Raw genomic sequence first — 21,693 nt, 5'->3', positions numbered from 1 at the left:
CCGCCGCTCTTCCGGTCAGGGGAAGGGCCATCTGAACGAAAATCTTCCCTGATCGGGGCGCCCTCCGGAAGGAAGGGCACATACGGTCGGCCCAGCGGTCACGTTTGTGTTTGCGGTAAACACGTACCGTTTCTGCGCGCATGCGCCATCGTGCACATGCACATGCAGAAACAGACACTGCGGCGCGCACGCACAGGAATGCGTGCCGCGCGCTCAGGAAGCGGTGGCGGCGTCCGCAGCTGCTGCAAAGCGACACATTAGCTGCGCAATCGTTGAAAGGATCGCGCGGCGGCGATTACTTGCTTCCTCCTGCGCCTCGCTCAGTGTACGATCAGTGGAGCGGGCCTCAAATGGGTTAGCCCTCGACTATCTATAGCGCAGGTGCAGCTCAAGCAGATCGAATTCCGGACTCGGCCACATGCACGTACCATAACGAACGATGTAACCCTTTCCTCGTGGCGCCAGCATCGGTGAACGCGTGGCGGACAACGTCGGGCAACCCGCTGGCGCCGCGCGCGGGCAGGGCGAACTCTTGTTTCGGGGCTCGCCGGAGCCGCTTTTAAAGCGTTCCGAGGGCACCTGAGCGGGTGGCGCCGTGATCGCGAGAACAACTCCTCTTCACGTGCCGAGAAATCTTTTTTTTTTTTTCAGTTCCGTCTGGCGCGTGCGGCACCGGGTGGACCGGGTCCGCGCAGTCGCAAGACACCAGCGCTCTTTGATCCCGTGCCCGAGCTGAGGGAGCGGCACCAGGAAGAGAAAAAATAACGAATTGAGAAACTTTCGCTGACTTGTCTGTTATGCCTCCACATCCTTCCCGCTTCCTCTATTCCCTGGCTGAGCGCGTGCATCGTCGAGCGTGTAAACTTGCAACGAGGGAACACAGGCCGAGCAAGGAACGATTATTTACCGTGTGGTCACAGCATCCGGACTCAAATCGGCCCATACATCACGGTCGCGTGGCAAAACGCTCTGCTGACCGCGCAACATGACCGTGACCGCACATAAAGTGGGCGGCATCGCGCTCGAGTTGTAGATCTGCGCGAGAGTTCACTGTGTGACGGTGCAACAAGGCTGCTTAGCTCGACTCGGCAGGGACCTGCAAGTGATTTCGGACTGGTGCGAGGCATTCCTCGGTAAGAGGTACGTGGGCCTGAATCACCGCGGAAATTTGTGTCTTGAATCGTGCTTGTGAGGCGACCGCACCGACATGCGATCGCCTCTCAAGTGAAGGCATACGTCGATGAGTTGAAAAGAGATGCCACCTGGAGAGGCTGTCCGGCATATATAGGGTCACTAAAGTAGAGCTGAATGCCAAAAAGTACCCGCCGTGGTTGCTCAGTGGCTATGGTGTTGGGCTGCTGAGCACGAGGTCGCGGGATCGAATCCCGGCCACGGCGGCCGCATTTCGATGGGGGCAAAATGCGAAAACACCCGTGTGCTTAGATTTAGGTGCACGTTAAAGAACCCCAGGTGGTCAAAATTTCCGGAGTCCTCCACTACGGCGTGCCTCATAATCAGGAAGTGGTTTTGGCACGTAAAGCCCCAAACATTATTATTATGCCAAAAAGCGAATACGTTTGACTGATAGAACAACCGCGAGTGGCACACAGCAGTACATCTATAGATAGTGTCTTAAATGTCGATTTTACTGCGATAGCTGTTATGGTCTCTTAACTGGACTTGCCATGTTAGGAATCGTCAGTTGTACACGACGGTGTACACGCTTTATTAGTGCAGGTGCATTAGTGAACTGCAGCGGCTCCGCAAGACAATTTCGCATTAACCATAATCTGGAACTGGTACATAGGTATGCAGGGCATCCCAACTATCCTGCGCCAAGGTTTAAAAATGTGCAAATGCCACGTAGGTGGACGGAACCAAGGTAATGCTGTTTGCCATCGCTTGAAGATACTCTGATTATATTTTGCATTCCGCCTAATTACATAATTAGTCTTAATTGTTTCATAAGCTTCTCAAATATTATAATTAAATAAAGAGTGTGAACAAGGAAATTGTAGAGCAACATGAAAAACTCTCTATACAGCTTTCTGTTGCTCAATATCTGTTACATAAAAGTGTTTTTCCGAGTGTGAAGGAAGCCCGCGAGTACACGCAAAGTGCCTCGAGCGGCCAGTCGCGCGGCGATTTTGCCTGTATTCGCGGGTTTCTTTCACGCTCGGAAGAACTTTTATGTAGCACGTATTGAACAGCAGAAAACTGTATCGGGAGTTTTTCATGCTGGTCTACAATTTTCTCGTTGACACTTTTCATCTAATTATAATATTTGAGAAGTTGATTAATTAAGACTAATTATGTAATTAGGCGGAACGTAAAAAAATCGTCTGAATATCTACAAGCGACGACAAACAACATCACCTTGATTCTGCCCAGCTACGTGGCATTTGCATATTTTTTTTAAATCTTGGTGCGTGATAGTTGGGCCACCCTGTATATACAGTGTACTGTCCACATGAAACCGTCCTTATTGAAATAGAGTGTAACTTTACGCACGCCTTAAGTGTCACGAGCATTTGCTCGCCCTGGAGTCATTTTTTAAGTGCATGCTTAAGGGTTGTCTCCTATTCGTATTCTTTAGACAATGTACCCAATGTACAATGCGTGCGTAGGCCAACTGTTAAGCATCGTCAGGAGGCGTGCAGGAGGCCCGCTGGACACTCGGCGTCATACAATGTGTTTGCTTATGCGTGTACATGTCTGTCAAGTGGAGCTGCAGCTCGTGCAGCGGACGCAGTAGCTACTTGCCTTTAGGCGGACACCTATTGCATGGCATATGGTAAACCATACGCACCCAACATTTGCAGGTAGTCCCGAGGACTGACCGGGTTCAATCTGACGAGAAGACATAGGCCGCACTCAGCTATTTCAGTCCGTGTTCTGTGGGGTACTCACAGGGCTCCGAGGTTTTTATCCAAGAGCTATATAGATAGCACTTTGAGGGAACTGCCGAAAGTTCGCTAACGTCAAAAAGCGAAGCGGACTGCCTCATAGGCTCGAGATGCTGTCGGTGCAGTTCACAAAGCAAGATACATTGGCGTGCAGGTATACGCACAGGTCAGCGGACTGATCCCAAAATTATGTACGCCGATACAAAAGTGGCTCGCAAGTATGCGTTTGAAAAAAGACGCCGGCCTTTTTTCGAGAACGGTGCTTTAGCGATACTGCATTGACTACGTACGCGTATTTGCTCTTGGGACAGGCCGGTCGCTCATAGCATGTAGTATGCAGCACAGGAAGCTGCCGCTTGCGGACATCGCCACACTGTCAAGCTGACTTACTTCTGGACCAGTGGTGACGATAATAGCACTGTGTCGTAAGAACTGCCGCAATGCGATAGGGTAAACGCAGGTACCTGCAGAACATCCAGCATTCGAGCCTTCGGATTATTCGCCGAATGGCCCATCAAAAACGCACACTTGATTACTTTTTGTTTTCCGCTGTTTAATAGTGTTTTGCTATGTGTTTGCTAAACGGGCTCTATAAGTAAGGAAGGAGCTGTGTTGATCACATCTGTCGCGATGTGTGCATTCAACTGCCCGGACATCTTCAGTCTCTGGCCATGGCTTTCCGTTGCCTTGTTAAGAAGTGTGCCGTCGCTTACTCAAATTTTGCTAGTGTAGACGACAGTGCTTTTGCAATGGCCTGAGCCGAAAACAAAGAATTTCTTTAGGGCAGGCCGTGCATATACTAAGTTCTGGGTTTACGCGCGGTAACCAGAACCACCCTCTTCAAAAACTGTAACCCCTAAAGGAACGTTCGTCGCAGTTAGAAATTTTCATTTGACACTCCCTATAGCAGCTTGACACGGCACATGTAATGCGCATTCGTCGGTTTTCAAAGTTGAAACGCTAAATACGACACCTGCACTTCAGGTTCCCCGCCAGCGCTACGAATATGCCATCGCGCGCCGCCAAATGAATGGCCCCTGTCGTGGGAAAACTTCCTTCAACGCGAGGAAACACGTCCACACGCCGCACACTCAAATACTTCCTTCCCTCGGCAAAAGGAAAGCCAAGTGGTTGAAGGAGCGAGAGAGAGAACTTAGAATGCGCTAGATTTATAGGCAGATGAGTTAAAGACGAAAAAGAAAAGGAAAATAAAATAAATAAAACGAAAAAAGCTGCGCCATTGCTAAGCGGCTTGTTCGACTGTTGAGGAAGACTTAACCATTTGTTCCTACTTGAGCGCGCAGCGTCCATGTAACCCATCTAACTATAGTTGCGCTCTCTAAAAATAAAGGAGTACTAAGCGCCTATACATCCGGGAAAGATACGCGTCGCCTGCTTCCTTGGCGAGAAGACTGCTGCGTATAAAATGTCTCGCATACAGCATTAACATCCCTCGATCCTTTACGTGGGCTCGGCCGACTGGGCGAAGCAGTAGCGACGGGTTTAGAGTGCAAAGTCGTGTGAAACTTGAGCGATTCCACTTCTCTAATAATATTGAATGGGTGAGCCGACAAAGTTGCCTACAGTGGCGTCAATCTTTGAAAGTGAGATTGGAATACACTGACTCTCTTCGTAAGCATGCATAGGAGGGCGAATCGGATAGTGAGTATCCGGCCATGTGCAGAAATGTACCACGTGCGGACGCACCCTAAATCCCCTATTTATTTTTGTTCAATGTTATTCCATGCTGGCGGAATGAAGATAGCGATGGAAGTCTTCATAGAATCAGATACTTTTTTATTGCGATAGCAATTATGTGGACGCTCCAGGAGCATTTTTGCCGTCGCCGTCGCCGTGACGTTCCGTATAAAGTTCCAGGGCGATGAAATGGAAGCCTCGCGCCGCATGCTGTGTGTGCGAGGGAAAGCGTGCGATGGTGAGCTGGCGAGCGCAGCTCAATCGCGCACGCAACGGACAAAAGCGGGGATGAAGCCCGCCGCCTTCCGTCGCGCGCAAGGCTTCGGGGGCATGGGAAGGAGGGGGCGGCGGGGGGGGGGGGAGGGCGTTTTACTCAGGGCGGCCCGGGCTAGTGAGCTAGTGAGCTGCGCCGCTGTATCTTGAAAGCCATTTGCGACGGGTACAGAGTCCGCGCTGCGCTGTTTCTCAGCATACTTCGCGCTGATGCGAGCGGCAGCACGACGGTCAATGCGCTCGCTGCTACTGCCGCGTTTCCTCACTGTAGCATTTTGACAGTGAGTTTCCGCTGTCATAGAGGGAGATGTGTTCATGTTTGCTTGTGCGCGCGTGACACCATGCTTGTTAGCATAGTTGGTTTGCCTATGTTTACAAGTTTATACGGCCGATAAAACTACTATCCTTACTTCGTATAGCTCTCCACTGATTTTCTATTGCAATCGATGCTTCGCCTTCGGGGCGAAACTGCCACTTTTTTTTGTTTAATGGCGAAGAGTTTCTTAGCTTTGTATAGGCGATATTTGGACTCGGACAAGAGGTGCTATACAGTGGTATTCAAAACATGTCCTTAGTCCAGTGACTTCGAGCAGACGCTAAAGGTTAGAGATGCGGGGACTCTGAAAAAAAGGCCTGTATTCATAAATACTTACGCCAGAATTGTTCGTAAGAATTAAATGCAAGCCTTTCTTATGTTGGACATATTAGTGAAGGCAACCGGCCAATTGGCAAGGAGCACTTACGAACGATTATATTTGTGGGTTTGGCCCTAGAATTTTAGGGAAAGTGTTTATTGTCAGCTTTTTCTTTCGTTGTTTTTTCTTTGTATATAGAAAGTGAAAAAAAAAACATAGGGGTCGAAATTTATTCGATAACATGAAGCACATTGGAAGTAAATGGTGTAAAATTGAGGTTGGTGTCCCTTTGGTGAGTATACATTTTTTCGGCATCCGGTCGCATGCTGCATCTACGCTATTAAATTTGTTCCCATGAGCAGCAACCGCGACAAGCATCGATCGTTTGTCGCAGGACGCATTCAGAACTCGATGTTTTACGCAAGAAAACCGAGAGGGAGGTAAGTCCACGTACAGTTCTTATTTACCGATATTCTGCAAAATCTGGCATCGACGGCCAAGTTAGACGCCTTGCCTGGTGTACACGTTCGGGACGCGGAACAGACTTAGCCCTTGTCGTTACACCGTGTTTAAGTGCACAGGAGCTGAGTGAGGGACAAAGCTTTGCGACATTTTTCAATAGCATGCGCTATAATTACGTTTGTAGGAGTCAAAGCAAGAGCGCTACCCTAATTAGTTTTCACCGTGGTTGCACAGAAATTGACCTGAATAGTTAGAAAAAGCCTTGCCAGTAGCTGTTCCCTATAAAGGGAGCAGCTTAGCTTGTCTTTCCATCTGATTCTGTCAAGAAAAAGCTTTATACAAGCTCCTTGCTTCGCTTGACTCCGAAGTTTCCTGCACGCATTCAGGCAGTTTAAGGCCACAATCACGATGAAAGACCCACAGAAACACGTGATAGGCGTATGTTCTGCATCGCAGTTGCGTCGGTGTGCTGCATTACATCCATAAGTGCACCAACAGCCCAGCAACGTGTCCTCCGGCACTATACTCTATAGTTTTCCGCTGGCGGGTTGTCTGGCTGCATTGCTTGAGCTGACGGACTCAGACAGATATTTTGAAGATTATGCTACATAAGGATAATTTGATTCGTAAAATTTAACGTCAGGCGGACAATCTGGGCACCTTAAATTGTGCGGCCATAAACTGGTGCCAGAACAGAATCCACATTTACAGCGCGTCTTTTGCTACAATTCAGTACATCTTAATACACCCAAACGTTTCACCTGGCTTTACCCATGGCAAGCCTGCCACACGAGTGTCCACGTCAAACACTATACTCCGAAAAACCACGCCGTAAAGCTCAACTAATACAAGCGTGCAGGCCTCCCTTTCGTAAAAGAGCCCAAAGTTTACCAAAAATGTCTGAGCGAATAAAATGTGAAGTGATTGTTATACAATGTCAGCCATCACCCTAACCGGTCGAAACATCTTTCATCTTTGTCTTCGCAATGCTAAAATAGTTTAGTATATCTTTCCGACGTTTTGATTGTTTCCCAGAAAAAGATTTCGTGCTTCTTTATTTTTCGCCTTCAAAATTTTCGAAAAGTTCCGGAGTCGAGCAAGAAGATAGCGTTGAACCTTTAGGAATACGGGAGTTGCTCCTCTTGTCAAAAGAAGCCCGCGACTCGAATGCACAGCAGTTGATACGCTACACCAAAGAGAGCGGTACACGGCAGACTACACGCCGTCTCCTGTTCACTGCATCCCGATGCGGCTCGAGCCAGCACTGTCCCGGCAGTCGGTCTGCTGTGCTGGACGTAACCGAGAGCAACACGTTTATCGTTTATTTTATTTTATTGCCCTCACCGCGCTCGGTTCATTATCTATACAAAGAACGGCCTCTATAGATAACATGGAGGGATGCGTGCGTTTCCTCTTTACGTCGCGGCCATGGACCCTCGAGCTGTTAATGCAGTATATAGGCTCGAGCGTGAGTTAGATATCCTGGGTCTGCCTGCAGGCTTGATAGGATCTCTCTCGGCTCGGCGGTCGCACATCTCAAGGTACATCAGTTTGTTGTTTACAGATGCTATCTCGTGCCTGCTGGCGCTTGGCTACGCCGTCACGCTAAGGGAAGGTTTAACGGGGCTTCAGACTACAGAAAGTTTTAGCAGAGCGTTTACGGTCCGCTCCGCTCAGACCGGCCCATCACAACAATTGGCACGCAGCCGCTCATCAAAGCGCTACCGGGAACACTGACGCGCGTGCGCACAGCACACTTAGCGGCAGCGGAACGTGGGCCGCTGACCACGCTCCGCTGGGAACCTGATTTAGCGGTGCGTCAGGGGGCGTGTAGTTGCTTTCGTAATCGTTTTACCGCCAAGCTGAGAGCACGTCAGTGGCGTCTCTGGGAGACGCGCTTGTTAGATAAGCGAAATCAATGCATTCTATGCAGCCACCGGCGCGCGTAAAACGTGTGCGGAGCGGAGCGCAAGCAAACGCTCTGCTAAAACTGTCTAACCATCAGGTGGCGTTTGAGCAACTTTTGCTGTTATAGCATCGAGTGGTCTGCCGCTGGCGCTATCCCATTCATAAAGGAACCGCGCTATGGTCAAGGATTGAGGGTATAGTTTAGTATATACGCGGCAGATCGCAGAGCGGCAGATCTGCCGTCTTGCTTTTGCCATTCTAGCCCCTCACCTGTCTGTCGGATCGAAAGTGAGAAACCAGAACAAGTTTCCAGCTATTCCCGATTGATATGTAAATGTTATTTAAGGTAATTACGAATAAAAACGTAAGCTCTGCTTTATTTTCTGCATTGGCTTTTACGCGATGCTCGAGGCGCGAGGACACTCCGAAGGCTCTATTGGGAGCGACTTCGCTCCACATGCGGCTTAGCGTTTTCTGACGCTATGCCAGCGCCTCTTCATGACAAGGCCACTGAAGTGCTACAAATAAAAAAAACATATTGGGTATTACGTGCCAGTACCACGATCTGATTATGACGCACGTCTTAGTGGGGGACTCCGGAAATTTGTACCACCTGGGGTTCTTTGACGTGCACCTAAATCGAAGTACACGGGTGTTTTCGCATTTCGTCCCCGTAGAAATGCGGCCGCCGCGGCCAGGATGCGATCCCACGACTTCGTGCTTAGGCGCCCAACACCTTAGCCACTAAGCAACCACGGCAGGTAGAGCAAACAATGTTCCGTACTTTTAGATAAGGCGGCAACGCTGTCGACCTTGTCTTCCAACAGCTATGTGCCCAAACCTGGCCTTGTTGTTTAAAGCAATTAATATAGTCAGAATTATCATTGACGTGAGGAAACGTCACAGCTTATGCGTACAGTAGCTTCGAATTTCAAAAGCTCTAGCATGGAAGATATAAGCAGTAAGGTAGAACGCAGCTGAAAGGAGCCGCATTCACAGAGCTTTTTGTTCGTAAGTGCCTTTTGCCATTGGCCGGCCAGCATTTGTACGTGCAGCATCCGATTGGCTCGCATATGCTGGAAATGCTCTTGCGAGCATTTTTGGGTATACCGGCCCAGATTAATTAAATTAATTGCTATTTGTAGCGTGCAGTTTAGGTGGCAGCATCATCTACCATGTCAAGTGGTTCAAGTACTAACGCCAGCCAAGTGGTTCAACGAAAAGAAAGATTTAAAAAAACGCAGTGCAGATTTCATGCTTAGATATTGGAAGCTGTGTAGAGTGGAAAACGTTTACTGTTATTGTAATGTAGAGGTGATGCGTGTATGTTGATAAATTATGCTGAAAAAGAATGTCCACACATTCAGCGTGTAAAAATTTTAACGCTATGTTGCTCAAAACGTGAAGATTTCCTTTGTCACTTATAGTTACGGCAGACACTGCATTTTACACGGAACAACAACCTTGCCATTTGGTGTGTTGTAAATGAGCATAATAAGAAGGAAATTGTCTGCAAAGCCTTGCATCGAACTTCTATTGGTCTGGTGAGTTGTTTTAGTGAAATGTACGCACTATATTAATGCGTAAAAGGAAGACTGAGGCGCCCGTTTTTCATGAACTAACTTGCTACTACTGTTTCCGTTCTAAACAACAGCCGCTTAGAAAAAGCGTTGTTCATGGCTGTCACATATAGTATATTGTTCACCAATACATAAACAGTAATCGCCTCCAATAAACATTTGTGTTTAATGAGAGGCTTTAGGACGGGGCCGAGTCCGATTTCCCTATTCAAATACACGTAAAATGCAGAACTGCTTTTATGAGAAAACCGCAGGACCTATTCGAATGAACTTCGTTGCATTTGAGGGAGAAAGGTAAACTCTAGGAAGTAGAATTGCGATTTAGGACCTCGGGAAATTTCTATAAAAGTTGCGAAATATTGTAAGCTAAAAAAATAGAAGCACGAAGTTTACAAATCCATGACTAGGCACCAAAAACAGATATCGTAGTACACTCAAGTTGCATGTAGTATCTCCGAATGTCCAGGACGGGTCTTCTATTTCCTTCTGTCTCGAGAAGCGTAATTCTAAACTGGAAGCGTGTTCAGTGCTGCTAAAAATGTGAGCGTGGAATGTTACCTACACGTCTTAAAGACTCACTGAAACGTAGTAGCTGGGTCGTGAGAGTCTGATAAGCCCGAATACGCAGAGGGCGTGACTCAGTTGCGTAGCTAATCTTTTACTACGTAGCAGATCCGCGAATAGGTCTCCAGAAGGTTCGCTTAGACCACCCCTGTACCTGTTCCAATACGTCACAGGACAGGATCTTCGGTCGGTGGTTCGAAATCCACCAGTGTTGACAGGAAAATGGTCGCTGGCATTCTCTCTTTACTCGTTTACTCGTTGTTGATGCAGTCAAAGAGCTGCATTCCATCTGCCGAAGCGAAGTCACTAGTCCTGAAACATTTGAACACGACTTACTCGAATCACCTGCAAGTATACACAGATGGCTCTGTCATAGCAGACGAAGACCGCTGCGCAGCTGAGTTCTATATCCCCTCTCTAAGATATACGTGGTCTGGCCGTCTGTACTGTATAGCTTCGTCGAGAGTCGTTGAAGGCGTGGAAATAGCTGCTGCTCCACGTAAACTAAAGACATTGTCTCCACAAAGTGTGGTCCTCCTTATGGACTCAAATGCCGCGTTGCAACCACTATACCGTGGCCTACCGTCCATCAAGTTCCCACGCAAATTACTAGCCTTCGTGAAAGAACTCGGCAACAAAGGCTTCACAGTACAGTTTCAACGGATTCCCTCCCACATTGGCATTGTTGGCAGCAAAAAGCTGATGTTCTTACTTACGTAGTGCTCTATCATCCTCCCAACGTCTAGGCCCCAAAGACTAAACAAGTTAAAAAGGCTGTCTTTCGAAATCACTTTGGGTCACTTTGGGTTCCACAACATATATGCCCTGCGAAATCAAGAGATTTCGTCAAGAGGTAGCCTCACTTCTGTGTCGAATATCGATAGGATCTGCTCGAGCACCAGCATGGTCATTTAAGACAGGGCGTATAAATTCTCCGAACTATACGGCATGTGACGAGACAGGAGACATTGAACATTTCCTGCGGTCGTGCCTGAAATGCCAAGATGAAAGAGACGCTCTTCCGGAGAATCTGCAAAAAAAGAAAGGAGCTTCCGCATGCGTGCCTGCAACACCTTGTGTTCCCATAATGATCAGTTATAACCCGCAAAGAAGTTTACGTCTCCTTATTGCATTCTTAAGATAGACTGGTTTGATGGACATGTGATGAAACACCGCAGTTAAGACACGCTCGGGCGGAGAAATTGCTGGCTTTGATCGCCAGGGTAAACCCGCGTGTTGCTACAGTCCACCACCACCACCACCACCACCACCACCAGGTATCGCAGGTCTATAAATTGCATCTGTTAGAGTAAAGCAGACAAATTTTGTGTACCAATTGATGGCTTACGTGATATTGTTATAGTGTTTACGAGGGTTTTGCAATAATCGTACCCACAAATATTAGCAGAATATTTCAGAGTGGGTGTACAATAAATCAAATCTGTTCATTTTATATGTATGAGGTTCAGTTTACAGAACTGTGATATCGTTTTTTCATTGTCGCGTCAGAGTTGTAAACTTGATACTTGAGTTTTCAAATATTGCAATTTCGAAGAATTTTTCTAACTAAAATTGATGGCATAAATTGAAAATTCACTGCCTCCAATAACTAGCTTTTAACGTTTTCTTCTAAATTGAACGTACCTGATTAAAATTGGTGCATTGGCTGCAGAAAAATACGATGTCTTCGTTCCCATACATTTATATACTATAAAGGTTCGTTTTAAGACCGAGAGCCAAGCCATTCAAGGTGACGGAATAGTTTATATAAGGCAGCAGCCTTCATACGACGGTTCGGCACACACATCTCGCCACAGCAACAAACTGCCATCATCGTGGTTAGGTACTTATTGCTCGTGGACCAGTCCTTTCACTACAGCTTTGAATCGAAACCACGAATGAGTACTTTACAGTGCCAGTTAGAGTATCTACGTTATATTATAGGCAATAGAACCGAGCTTGAGCTTCCTAAAGAGGAAAATAAAGTATTTTGTGCAGTGCGATGTTCTGAACCCTCTTGGTTTAAGTACAAACATAACTATTCACTTTGTCAGTCCATAAAGCATCTCCGCATCAAGAAGACCCCCCAAGAATCCTATCAATGTGCTTGATTTTGAACACCTCAGTGAATTAGTGGAATTTTAGTCTGTCCCGCGTTCTTAATAGAACTTCAACTTTTTTTTGCTCCGACGATAAGGTCTCAGAAGCATATGTAGCCCCAAAAATTGGGCCGAGTATCCATGTCGAGCTTTGCAAAACGAACCCGTCGTAACTGTTCCTGAAGCAACATAAATATGTAAATAACTGATCTGAGTTGAATTTGCAGCATTAAATGTGGATAACTGTTGGTCACTGGCTTTCTGTATACCAACGACAACTGACAGTCTCAGTAAGTTACTGTCTCTTATAATCGGCGTCAAACAACCTACTTTTGGTAAGCATTTCACGGAGCAAACGGCGCCAGCAGAATCTCGACTTCAGTGTTAGTTCAGTCCTCATGCTACTTCTGGGCGTTTCAGTTTGTAAATGCGAAAATTGGGTGTTTTACTATGTACTACTTGTCGTGATCAAGCAAGCTTTAACGGAATAAAATCAAGGTAAATGTCTTAGAATTTATATGTTGCGAGGATTTCTTATATTCTTCTTGCAGTGCCGCAAATATTCCTCTGGTCCCGTATTCACAAAAACGTACTTGCGCTAAAAGCGTTCGTGCCAGCCAATAGTGCTGTAGGACATATTAGCAAAGGCGATCAGCCAATGCTGAACAGCACTTACGAACCAAAAGCTTTGTAATGCGGCCCATTTTAGTGAAATGGTCGATCCTCTTTTCACGTTTATGCTTTTATTAGTCTCCTGAACTGTCGCTCCAGAGTTTAGAACCACGCATCAAAAGTTTGCAAGGAAAATATTATTGGAATGGACCATCAGAAGTGTCCTAGTGTAGGGAACTAGAGTGAACAAGCGGAAACACTGTGTACTCAAGTCGACCACAGAACGCCCCTGCAGGCCGCGCTCGAGGCTAGGCACTCTCGCATGCGCAGTGCCGTAATTTCTACATCTCTGGCTCCATTATTATTATTATTATGGACGGGGACGATGTGATATGGTGCAAATGTAGTTTTTAACGTTCATTCGTTCGAATAATAATAATAATAATAATAATAATAATAATAATAATAATAATAATAATAATAATAATAATAATAATAATAATATACCTCTGCGCTTGCACTCTCCGCGATCTTTAAATGACCGCGTGAGTTTTAGTCTGATCTGGAGACATCTCTTTTGCCGTGGAAAAGAGGCGGCCGTGCATCCGTTAGCTGGGCGCAAATCGCGATGAGAATCGTGCTATGCACCCGTTCCCTGGGGCGCAGTTTCTTTTCCCGCGCGCGCGCCCACACACACACGCACAGACGCCTCGCAAAACAGCAGCACGTGCCACAGCGCGGCGTTACCCTCTGCGCGGGCGGCGATAGTTATGTGCTCGGAGGCCACTGACGCGCCCATGCGCGATCGCTGGTGCGTCGTGCAAGCTTCCGGTCGCCGCAGCCGTGCAACGCGCAGTGGGGTGCACCGCACGCCGACCCGGGTGGAGTCGTGCAGCAAAGATCGGTGCAACGGTTCCTGCATGCGCCTCTCCCGGGCTCCTCGGCGCGCGGTTCGCTGAGCACAAAGATGCCTGCCGGTAATGTCGCACTTAGTACCACTTTCACGCTCGGCGCTCAGAAGGCGCGCCGGGATATCGCTACAAGATAGAGATAGAGATAGGCGTGCCCTCGTCTGGGTAGGGCACGCCGCCGACGCCGCAACGACTCATCGAGTCGACATCGAGGTCGCAGCGGGTCTCCGTGGTGTCGGAGGAAGCGTTCTGCTAACCCGGCGGTTTGTGGTCGCTGGGTCCCAGCGCCGTCTCCGTGCGCGTTCCATTAATTTGTACGCGAATTAAAGCGACTCTTTCTTTACTTCTTCCTTCGACTTTTTCACTGGCGCAGCTGCGGCTGGTGTCTTGCACGCCCCGTCGGGGGGTGGTTGAGAGCGTGTGTAATCTGCATGGCGGGAGCGCGGAAGAGGGGAAGGACGACGTGAGTAAGCGTGCCTCGTTTGGGGTCTATTAAATTTTTCAACGAGAGTGCCCTATAGGCGTCACCACAATGTCCTCTGGGTTGTAATTACGCGCCAGCCTCCCGCAAAAGCGGTGCAAAAGCTGCAACGCTTACCTTCGTACTCATGCGCAACAGTCCAGCGAGGAGGTAGAGTGAGGAGGCAGAGCATGGTTAGAGCCAGAAGCCCTACCCATTCAGCCACCGACACTGTCACTAAACAAGTGAATAACAACGTTACCACTTTTCGCTCGTGGCAACTTGCATACGTGGGAGAAGTATGGGAAAGGGGAAAGGCGACGTCAGAAAGCATATTTATATCGTTTGGAATCTCTTCAATAAAAAAAAAAACGCTACGACGCTACTACTAGACATGGCAACAGCTGCAAACAAATCAAATAAACGTAAATTCAATGTACGGTATGGTGCATTTCTGCTATTTCTGAAGAAAAAAAAAGAAAGAGAAAACCTTACAAGTTCGTCCGCGTGCATATAACGCAAGGCGTGCAGTCGCAAAGCCACATTAAATCACCGCAGTGTTAAGACGACACTACGCGAGCGGCCAGCCAGTCAATCAACACTCCTGCCAGGACGCGATGCGTCGTGTAAGGCGATGACTGTGCTAACCTCGCTCGCTGCGAACAATGGCGCACAACAACGCCTCAAGCAAACACACCTCTCTGTGCGCTCTGTTAAATGCGAAAGCAAACACGAGTGGGTGCCCGCATGGTAACGTTAAGAATCACCTCACCGCTCGCGTATTGCTCTAAGCTCGGAACAACTTAAACAATCGCCATAAACTTCACCGCCAATTATCGTCAATCAACGCAAACAGCACAGAAAGCTTCGCTAACACGAATTCTCAAAATGCGTGGGATCCGCATGATAATATATATATATAATATATTTCCCGTCGATGTCGGGGCACGCCGGCAGCGCGAAATCATTGTCTATTCTCCTCGTTTCTCTGTGTCAACAACAACACAGTTGCGCCGCGGTGAACAAGCAAGCAGACACAAAAAATAATAATAAATAAATAAATAAATAAACCTGCTCCGAATCGACGGGGTTTCAGGGACGAAACGAGTTCTAGTGCCCTATGAATTCATCCGGTTTTTTTGTTTCTTTCTTTTTTTTTACATTCGTAGAAGCGGGACGGCATGGTCCGTGTTACAAGCTTGAAAATGAGAACCAAGCTTAATGGAACGCGGAAGTGGAATTTGAAGAAGGTCCTAGCGATTGATAAAAGTCTGCTCGTTATTCCTCCAGCGCAAGCAATATTGCGCGACCCCATAAAACGCACTATAGATCCGAAGTTCCTGCTTAACGACATTTGGACCAACACATCATAGGGTTTTTCGCAAGTGGAAGGCGCACGCGAAAACCTCGATACTTATTTAACATACCGCGAACTTGTTGCAGGACAATTGTATGTGAAATACCTGCCACAGTGTGTCGCGCGCAGGAAAGAGGTTGCTGTTCTAGTATAGATAATAGCATATTCTAAACAGTTTCACGAGGACGCTTTGTGCTGAGATTTCACGTTCAAGCAGTTCCTAGTTTAGGCCCATGCTTGAAGTATTATGAATCCGACAATCAGATTTGAATAAAGCACATAGGAATCACTACGCACTCGTGCTCCTTCAAGACGGTATGAGCCTTGGGTTGCGATGGAGAACAAAACATCCAGCTTGATAAATTCGCACAGTAGGGCACCTGGTAGCTATGAGGGATGTATGAAAGCAAATTACTGTCAGTGTGCAATATGCTCATGACCGTGAATTAACGCCACTTAAAGAACGCTTTAACTAAGAGAGTTAGAGAGAGATATAAATGGGGTCGGAAAGGCAGGGAGGTTAGCCGGAAGAGATTCTGGTTTGCTTCCCTTCACTGGGGAAAGGGTAAGGGGAAATGAAAGACGCAAAGAATAGCGGAGAGAAAAAGCAAAGGCACGAAAAATAAATATACGAGGTTGGAAACATCCATGAGAACTAGAGTCTCTCTAATAGGCCACTCGAACACAGAAATTTGTAAAGGGAAGGAAATGTAGGGAGCTCGACAAAACGAGGAACACGTTCCATTGAAGAACATCGAAAAATACGAGCATCCAGGGGCCGCATACTTTAATGGTTCTTTTCATTTTTGATTCTTTATGTCATTCGTCATCGGCTCGCACAAAGCCGCGCTCCTACTATCGCCGGGATTGGCCACTCGGCAGGATGGATGATGGAAAATGAACAGAACTGGAGGGAAACAACCCTTAAAAGTACGAACACTGGGCCCATGCGCTCAAAGAAGTTTGCACGCTTAAGTGCATCAAAAGAATACGTGCAATACAATCGCGACAGTGAAACATGTATTAGCGAAGGCAGCCGGCCAGTCACGAAAAGCTCACGAATGAAAGCTTTGGTTCCATGAATGGCATTCATAAAGTATTTCGCCTGCAAGACCGGGGGTGCTATGCAGGAAGACTGGCAATGCCCTCAGATGAATGAGCAAATGGTATCAAAACATAAAATTCAACCCTGGGCACATACGCTGCCAGTTTCATTAATTTAATTCACTCTTGAGTTATCATCACTTGGGCGTTCCTTCATCCATGGGTGGCCGAAAATGGAGTCAGATGGTCAAACCGTTGCTGCCGTCGTTCATTTGTTTATGATTCCACCCAGTGGAAGTGCAAGTAAGCCACAAAATAAATGTTTTTGATGTATTATTATTATACACTTTATGGTAGTTTATAAGCATCCCAAGATGTGGTAGATGTGCACTGAATAGGCTTTAAAATAATTTGAAGGTTATTACATTTCGCGTTGTACCGCGAGGGAACAGCGTATGGCCAGATAACGTCTGAAGCAGGTGATCACGCCCGCGACGCGCTCAAGGAAGACGTGGCAAGCAGGTTGCGCCTAAAGTCACGGTATTGAGGTATTGCGATTTGCGTTGATAACAATAAGCGGCGCTGTCGCGTAACATTGCACAGACTTCTGTGTTTGAAACCGGGAAGCGGGGTGCGCAGGATGCGCTTCTGCGATGACATACGTGACTTTACATTTTAATGTCCGCAGCTTTCATGTGTTCCGCGCTTTGTTCACTGACAGCCCGTCGAGCAAACTCAGGCGAGCGAGAAACTCGGGGCATCCTGCACAGCACCCCTGTTCGCAAGTAGAGCCAACCAATCTCTATTGCTAACGATATGATAGAAAAGGCCCTGGACAATGGCTAACTGCCCACTTCGAAAATCGAATTCACAAAGCTTTTAGTAGCTAACGCTCCTTGTCATTGGCCGGTCGCCCGCTCTAACATCATGTTAATTATAACGATTAGCCGGCACCTATTCTTAGACTTCTCAAGCGTACAAACTGTTTGCAAATACAGCCCTGCGGCCGTAATGACAAAGCTTCTCCGACGTTAGGGCGTTTCCTTATTGGCTTGTGTTGAGACCACTGCTACTCATGATAGCGAATACGGGCCCTGAGTCGGTAGTCAAGAAGTGATTTGTGTAGGCTAGATCAGGGGGGGGGGGGGGGTCATAAGAACAGGTGCCGGTTTATTATTCTAGCAAACATCATTAATGAACGCGGTCGGCCGGCGAACGAGAAACCGTTCTCGCCAAGAAAAAGCTTTGTGAATTCGATCCCAGAGCATCGCTACTTACTTCAACAAGGCCCGTACTTTAAAAGAAACTCTTACACTAGATCCAACACATTGAGGAAATTAGATGATCGTCCTCTGAGGGAGCAGACAGCACTAGAGCACCGTTCTAGATCATCGGCTCAGAAGGCAGTGAAGGCACTTTTGTGCTTTCTCAGAACGTCTGGTTTGCACGAGGGGCTTTGACTCAAATACTGTCCGTGCATACGTCTCTATACCCTCTCTTTCTCCCGTCTCTCTCTTCCCCTTCTCCCTTCCCCCAGCGTAGGGTAGCCAACCAGACTCTTGACTGGCTAACATCCCTGTCTTCCTTATATATTCTCTCTCTCTCTTACACTGGAATTATTCGTAAGAGAAACTTTCAGCCAATCGCGATGCTGGACATTGTTACGGCTACGATAGATCGAACACTAAAGACTATTTACAAAGCATATTTACAAAAGCAACTGCAGGGCTGGCCAGTTCAGCCAAGTCTAGTTGGTGCTGGTTCAGCCGACAGCTCGAGACTCGGGAATAGTTCGTCTTCTTCGTCGGGGCTCCAGCGTGCATCGTCCAAAAGAAACATGCAATATGCACGTAGAAATCTCATTAGCAATGGAGGTCGGCCGATGACAAAGGGCACCGACGAGCGAAAAACTTTGTGAATTCGGCCACATAGCTCGTGTGCGTAAGACTTCTCGTGCGTAGCATTTCCTCGTCGGCCGATGTTCGTGCACCCGCTATTCAGGATAGTGATCAGGGCGATTACGTGATGATCTTCGCGGCGATGACTTATCACGGGCCGCACTTTGGTGAGCAAAGTTTTTTAAACACGGGCCCAGAAGGAGGTGCCCAGAAGGCCTTGCTTCGCGTAGGCGCGCAGACGCGGGGAAGCGCGCGAGAACGTCTGTTGCGGCTGTCGTTTAACCCGCCGCTCTTGCGCACCTTTTCTTGAAGATGAGTGCTGGCCGTTCCTCGAGCCACCGCCGCCGCCTCGTGGCCGTGCCGCCGCTGCTGGTGCTGCTCGCGCTGCTGGCTGCAGTCCCTGCGTGTGTGGGCAAGAAGCTGCACAAGATGGCTGTGCTGGCCGGTGCGTACGGCATTGGCGCCGGCGGACACTTGCTGGGCGGCCTGGGCCTGCTACACGGCTTGCATGGTCTCTACAGCCACCACCATGGGCACCACCACGGCTACCACCACGGTCATCACTACGAGCACCACGTATCGTACGCCGTGCCAGTACCGGTGCCGGTGCCAGTGCAGTTAGTATCACGTGTGTAGATCACTCGCACTGGCGCCACCACGGCTGTCATGTTGAAAGGCCCCATGGAGTGGTGAAAACAACCTAATTTGTTTAATTTTTGTACCTTGAGCAGCGCTGTGTAAGCTATGAATTTCTGTACCGTGTAACTGAAGCTTCCCGATGTGCTCGTAAAAGTGCGGAAGGAGGTATTGTTCCATCTTTCCCGGGAGTGACATTGCTTAGGCGAGAAGTTTCTCGAGGTGTGAGGTTGGACTGCTGTCATTTATAGGGAGTACGGAGGACAGGTACTACGTATCCATACAGCGATGAAGAGTCCAAGCAAGGTTCTCGACTTGGCCGTGTGTGACAGTCGATCCACGCGTCCATAATAAATCCAAGAGCCAGAACTGAGAGCAGCGCATCCGACTATGGTCATGGCACCGTAGTGACGGCTATCTTGGTTTTCATGGTTGTTCGCCTTGGCACTCGTCGTGTTCATTTCTGCGTCGAGTGCAACGACTTTGTTTACGGTGCCGAACAACAGAATCCCTTGTCTGGGAAAGACCATTATTCTAAAACAAATCCCCTCACACATTGACACAGGGTAGTGGAGGGGGGGGGGGGGGATCACAGAGGGCAAGGTACTGGGTGATGACAGGTTGATGAGTATGTAGCTGTGGGACACGGCACTTTCGGGTGCTACGTCGTCTTCCCATCTGACAGCGCTACCAAGAACTTCAGCCTTCGTGTTCCCGCGCGGTCTGCGTCCCGTCAACGACTCATTGGCGTCGACTTTGACGTCCAGGCGTGTCTGCCGGGGATCCTGCCTCCTGTTAGTCTAGGGGATCTCAGCTCATCATCATCGGCCCCGCCGTCACACCCCGGATATGTGCGAGGATGGCGTCGAGGCCTTTGCCCCTGGCGCCCCCCAAGAAGCACTGTTTTAAATTCGAAGGGTGATAGAACTCCCGCATATAGTTTCGCTGTCCTTGAAGTATGAGTTTCTCCGATTGGTAATTTTATTTATTTATTTATTTATTTATTTATTTATTTATTTATTTATTTATTTATTTATTTATTGATACCCCCAGGGTCCCAATAGGACATTACATGGTGGGTTGGCACGTAACAGACGGGAATGATGATGATGATGATGATGATGATGATGATGACATTAGAAAGATGAGTTGGAACTCTCCATGGCAGACCTAAAGCGCGCTGTATCGCGGATGAGGGCAGTTTGTCTCGGAACGCCATTCCTGTCTCGAGCAGTTCGGACAAAGAATTACAGCAGGAAAGTAGTGCTGCCTTGTGGTGGTATTACCGAGTTACTGCGCGAACATGCCTCTCGTTCAGTGTGCTCGTACTCACGGTTAGAAAGAACAAATCAAACCAAATGCTCTAAAAATACTATATATGAGTGTTATTCATTATTCAATAAAGTGTTTTTGCCACTTGACATGTGCGAACACACACCAAAACGGCAGCCGCATCGAGCGGCGCAAACGTTGCCGCAGTTTCGCTACTCAACAACTTAAAAACTAAACATATATGTATGGCAATGTATAAACACATTTTTTTAATGTATAAACAAACATAAAAGAAATTATGGTACTTTTAAATGGTTTTAATGTTGTTTAAGTTTTCGTGACATGAAAACGAAAATAAAGATCCGCAGCGCCACACAATTTTGCGAGAAACGCCTGAACCACTCAACGACCTTTCAAAAGTGCCGTGTAGCAGCGCGACAACTCCTTTGAGTCGATAGAGTTGTGACGTTTCAAAGGCCGTTGACTGGAAGGCTTTCCAAATGTGCCCGTGTCACGCAGGTATTACTAATGTTCAAGGACATGAGTCATGTAGCACACCAGTCTTGAATATGAAATAGATCCTCTTGAAGGGAAGAGACATCAGCGACGTTATTGATAGGGCGGTGCAGGATGCAACCATCAGCGAAAAGACGTATTACAGAGGTTACAGTGAATGGCAGGTCATTAATGTAGAATAAAAATAGGAGTGGCCCAAGGACAGTGCCCTGAGGTACACCAGACAGAGCGGAGGAAACGGAAGATGTAAGGTAGTTAGCATGTACGAACTGTTTTCGGTTAGTTAAAAAACAAGGGATCCAGTTAAGAACAAGTGGATGGATGTTTAGGCGTGATAATTTTAGCAAAAGACGAGAATGTGGAACTTTATCGAAAGCCGTTTAGAAATCTAAAGAACAGGATGTCAGTTGGAGTGTTACAGTCAAGGTTTATGTGAATATCATGGATAAATAAAGCTAACTGCGTTTCGCAAGAGTGATCTTTCAGGAAGCCATGCTTATTAGGGCGAAAGAACTTCACTGAAGTTAGGAAGTTAGTAACATGAGAGTAGGTAACGTGTTTCATGATTTTGGAGCATACGCTGGTGAGTGAAATGGGACGGTAGTTACGTGGGGAAGACCAATCACCTTTCTTGAAGGCTGGAGTGACCTTCCCTATTTTATAGTCTCTCGGAACAGTGCCCGTGTCAAGTGATTGCTGAAGGATGATACAGAGGATCGAACTAAACACATACTTCGTATTTTTTAACACGTTGGCATTAATACCGTCTATCCCATAGGATGATAAGCACTTCAGGCCATCTCTAACCTTAACGATGCCTTCTGGCCTAAATTCAATACCTTCCATTGGTGGAAAACCGAGA

At 47.5% G+C, this 21,693-nt stretch overlaps 1 protein-coding gene across 2 annotated transcripts in view; it reads left to right on the top strand.

The window, feature by feature from the left end:
* Positions 1 to 299: 299 nt before the first annotated feature.
* LOC135897975 (uncharacterized) overlaps positions 300 to 21,693 on the top strand; it is a 40,852-nt gene continuing 19,458 nt past the window's right edge. The window contains exons 1-2 of one of the 2 annotated variants that reach the window (XM_065426685.2): positions 300 to 1,140; positions 18,720 to 19,024. In XM_065426685.2, the coding sequence (XP_065282757.1) occupies positions 18,720 to 19,024 (305 nt within the window). In that variant the 5' untranslated portion in view covers positions 300 to 1,140. Of the gene's footprint in view, positions 1,141 to 18,719; positions 19,036 to 21,693 lie in introns of both variants that reach the window. The other variant, XM_070534133.1, reaches the window with a different exon arrangement.

This window comes from Dermacentor albipictus, chromosome 1 (assembly GCF_038994185.2).
Source record: "Dermacentor albipictus isolate Rhodes 1998 colony chromosome 1, USDA_Dalb.pri_finalv2, whole genome shotgun sequence".
Lineage (NCBI taxonomy): Eukaryota > Metazoa > Arthropoda > Arachnida > Ixodida > Ixodidae > Dermacentor > Dermacentor albipictus.
Note: the sequence above shows the minus strand (reverse complement) of the source record. Positions and strands in the feature narration are given on the sequence as shown.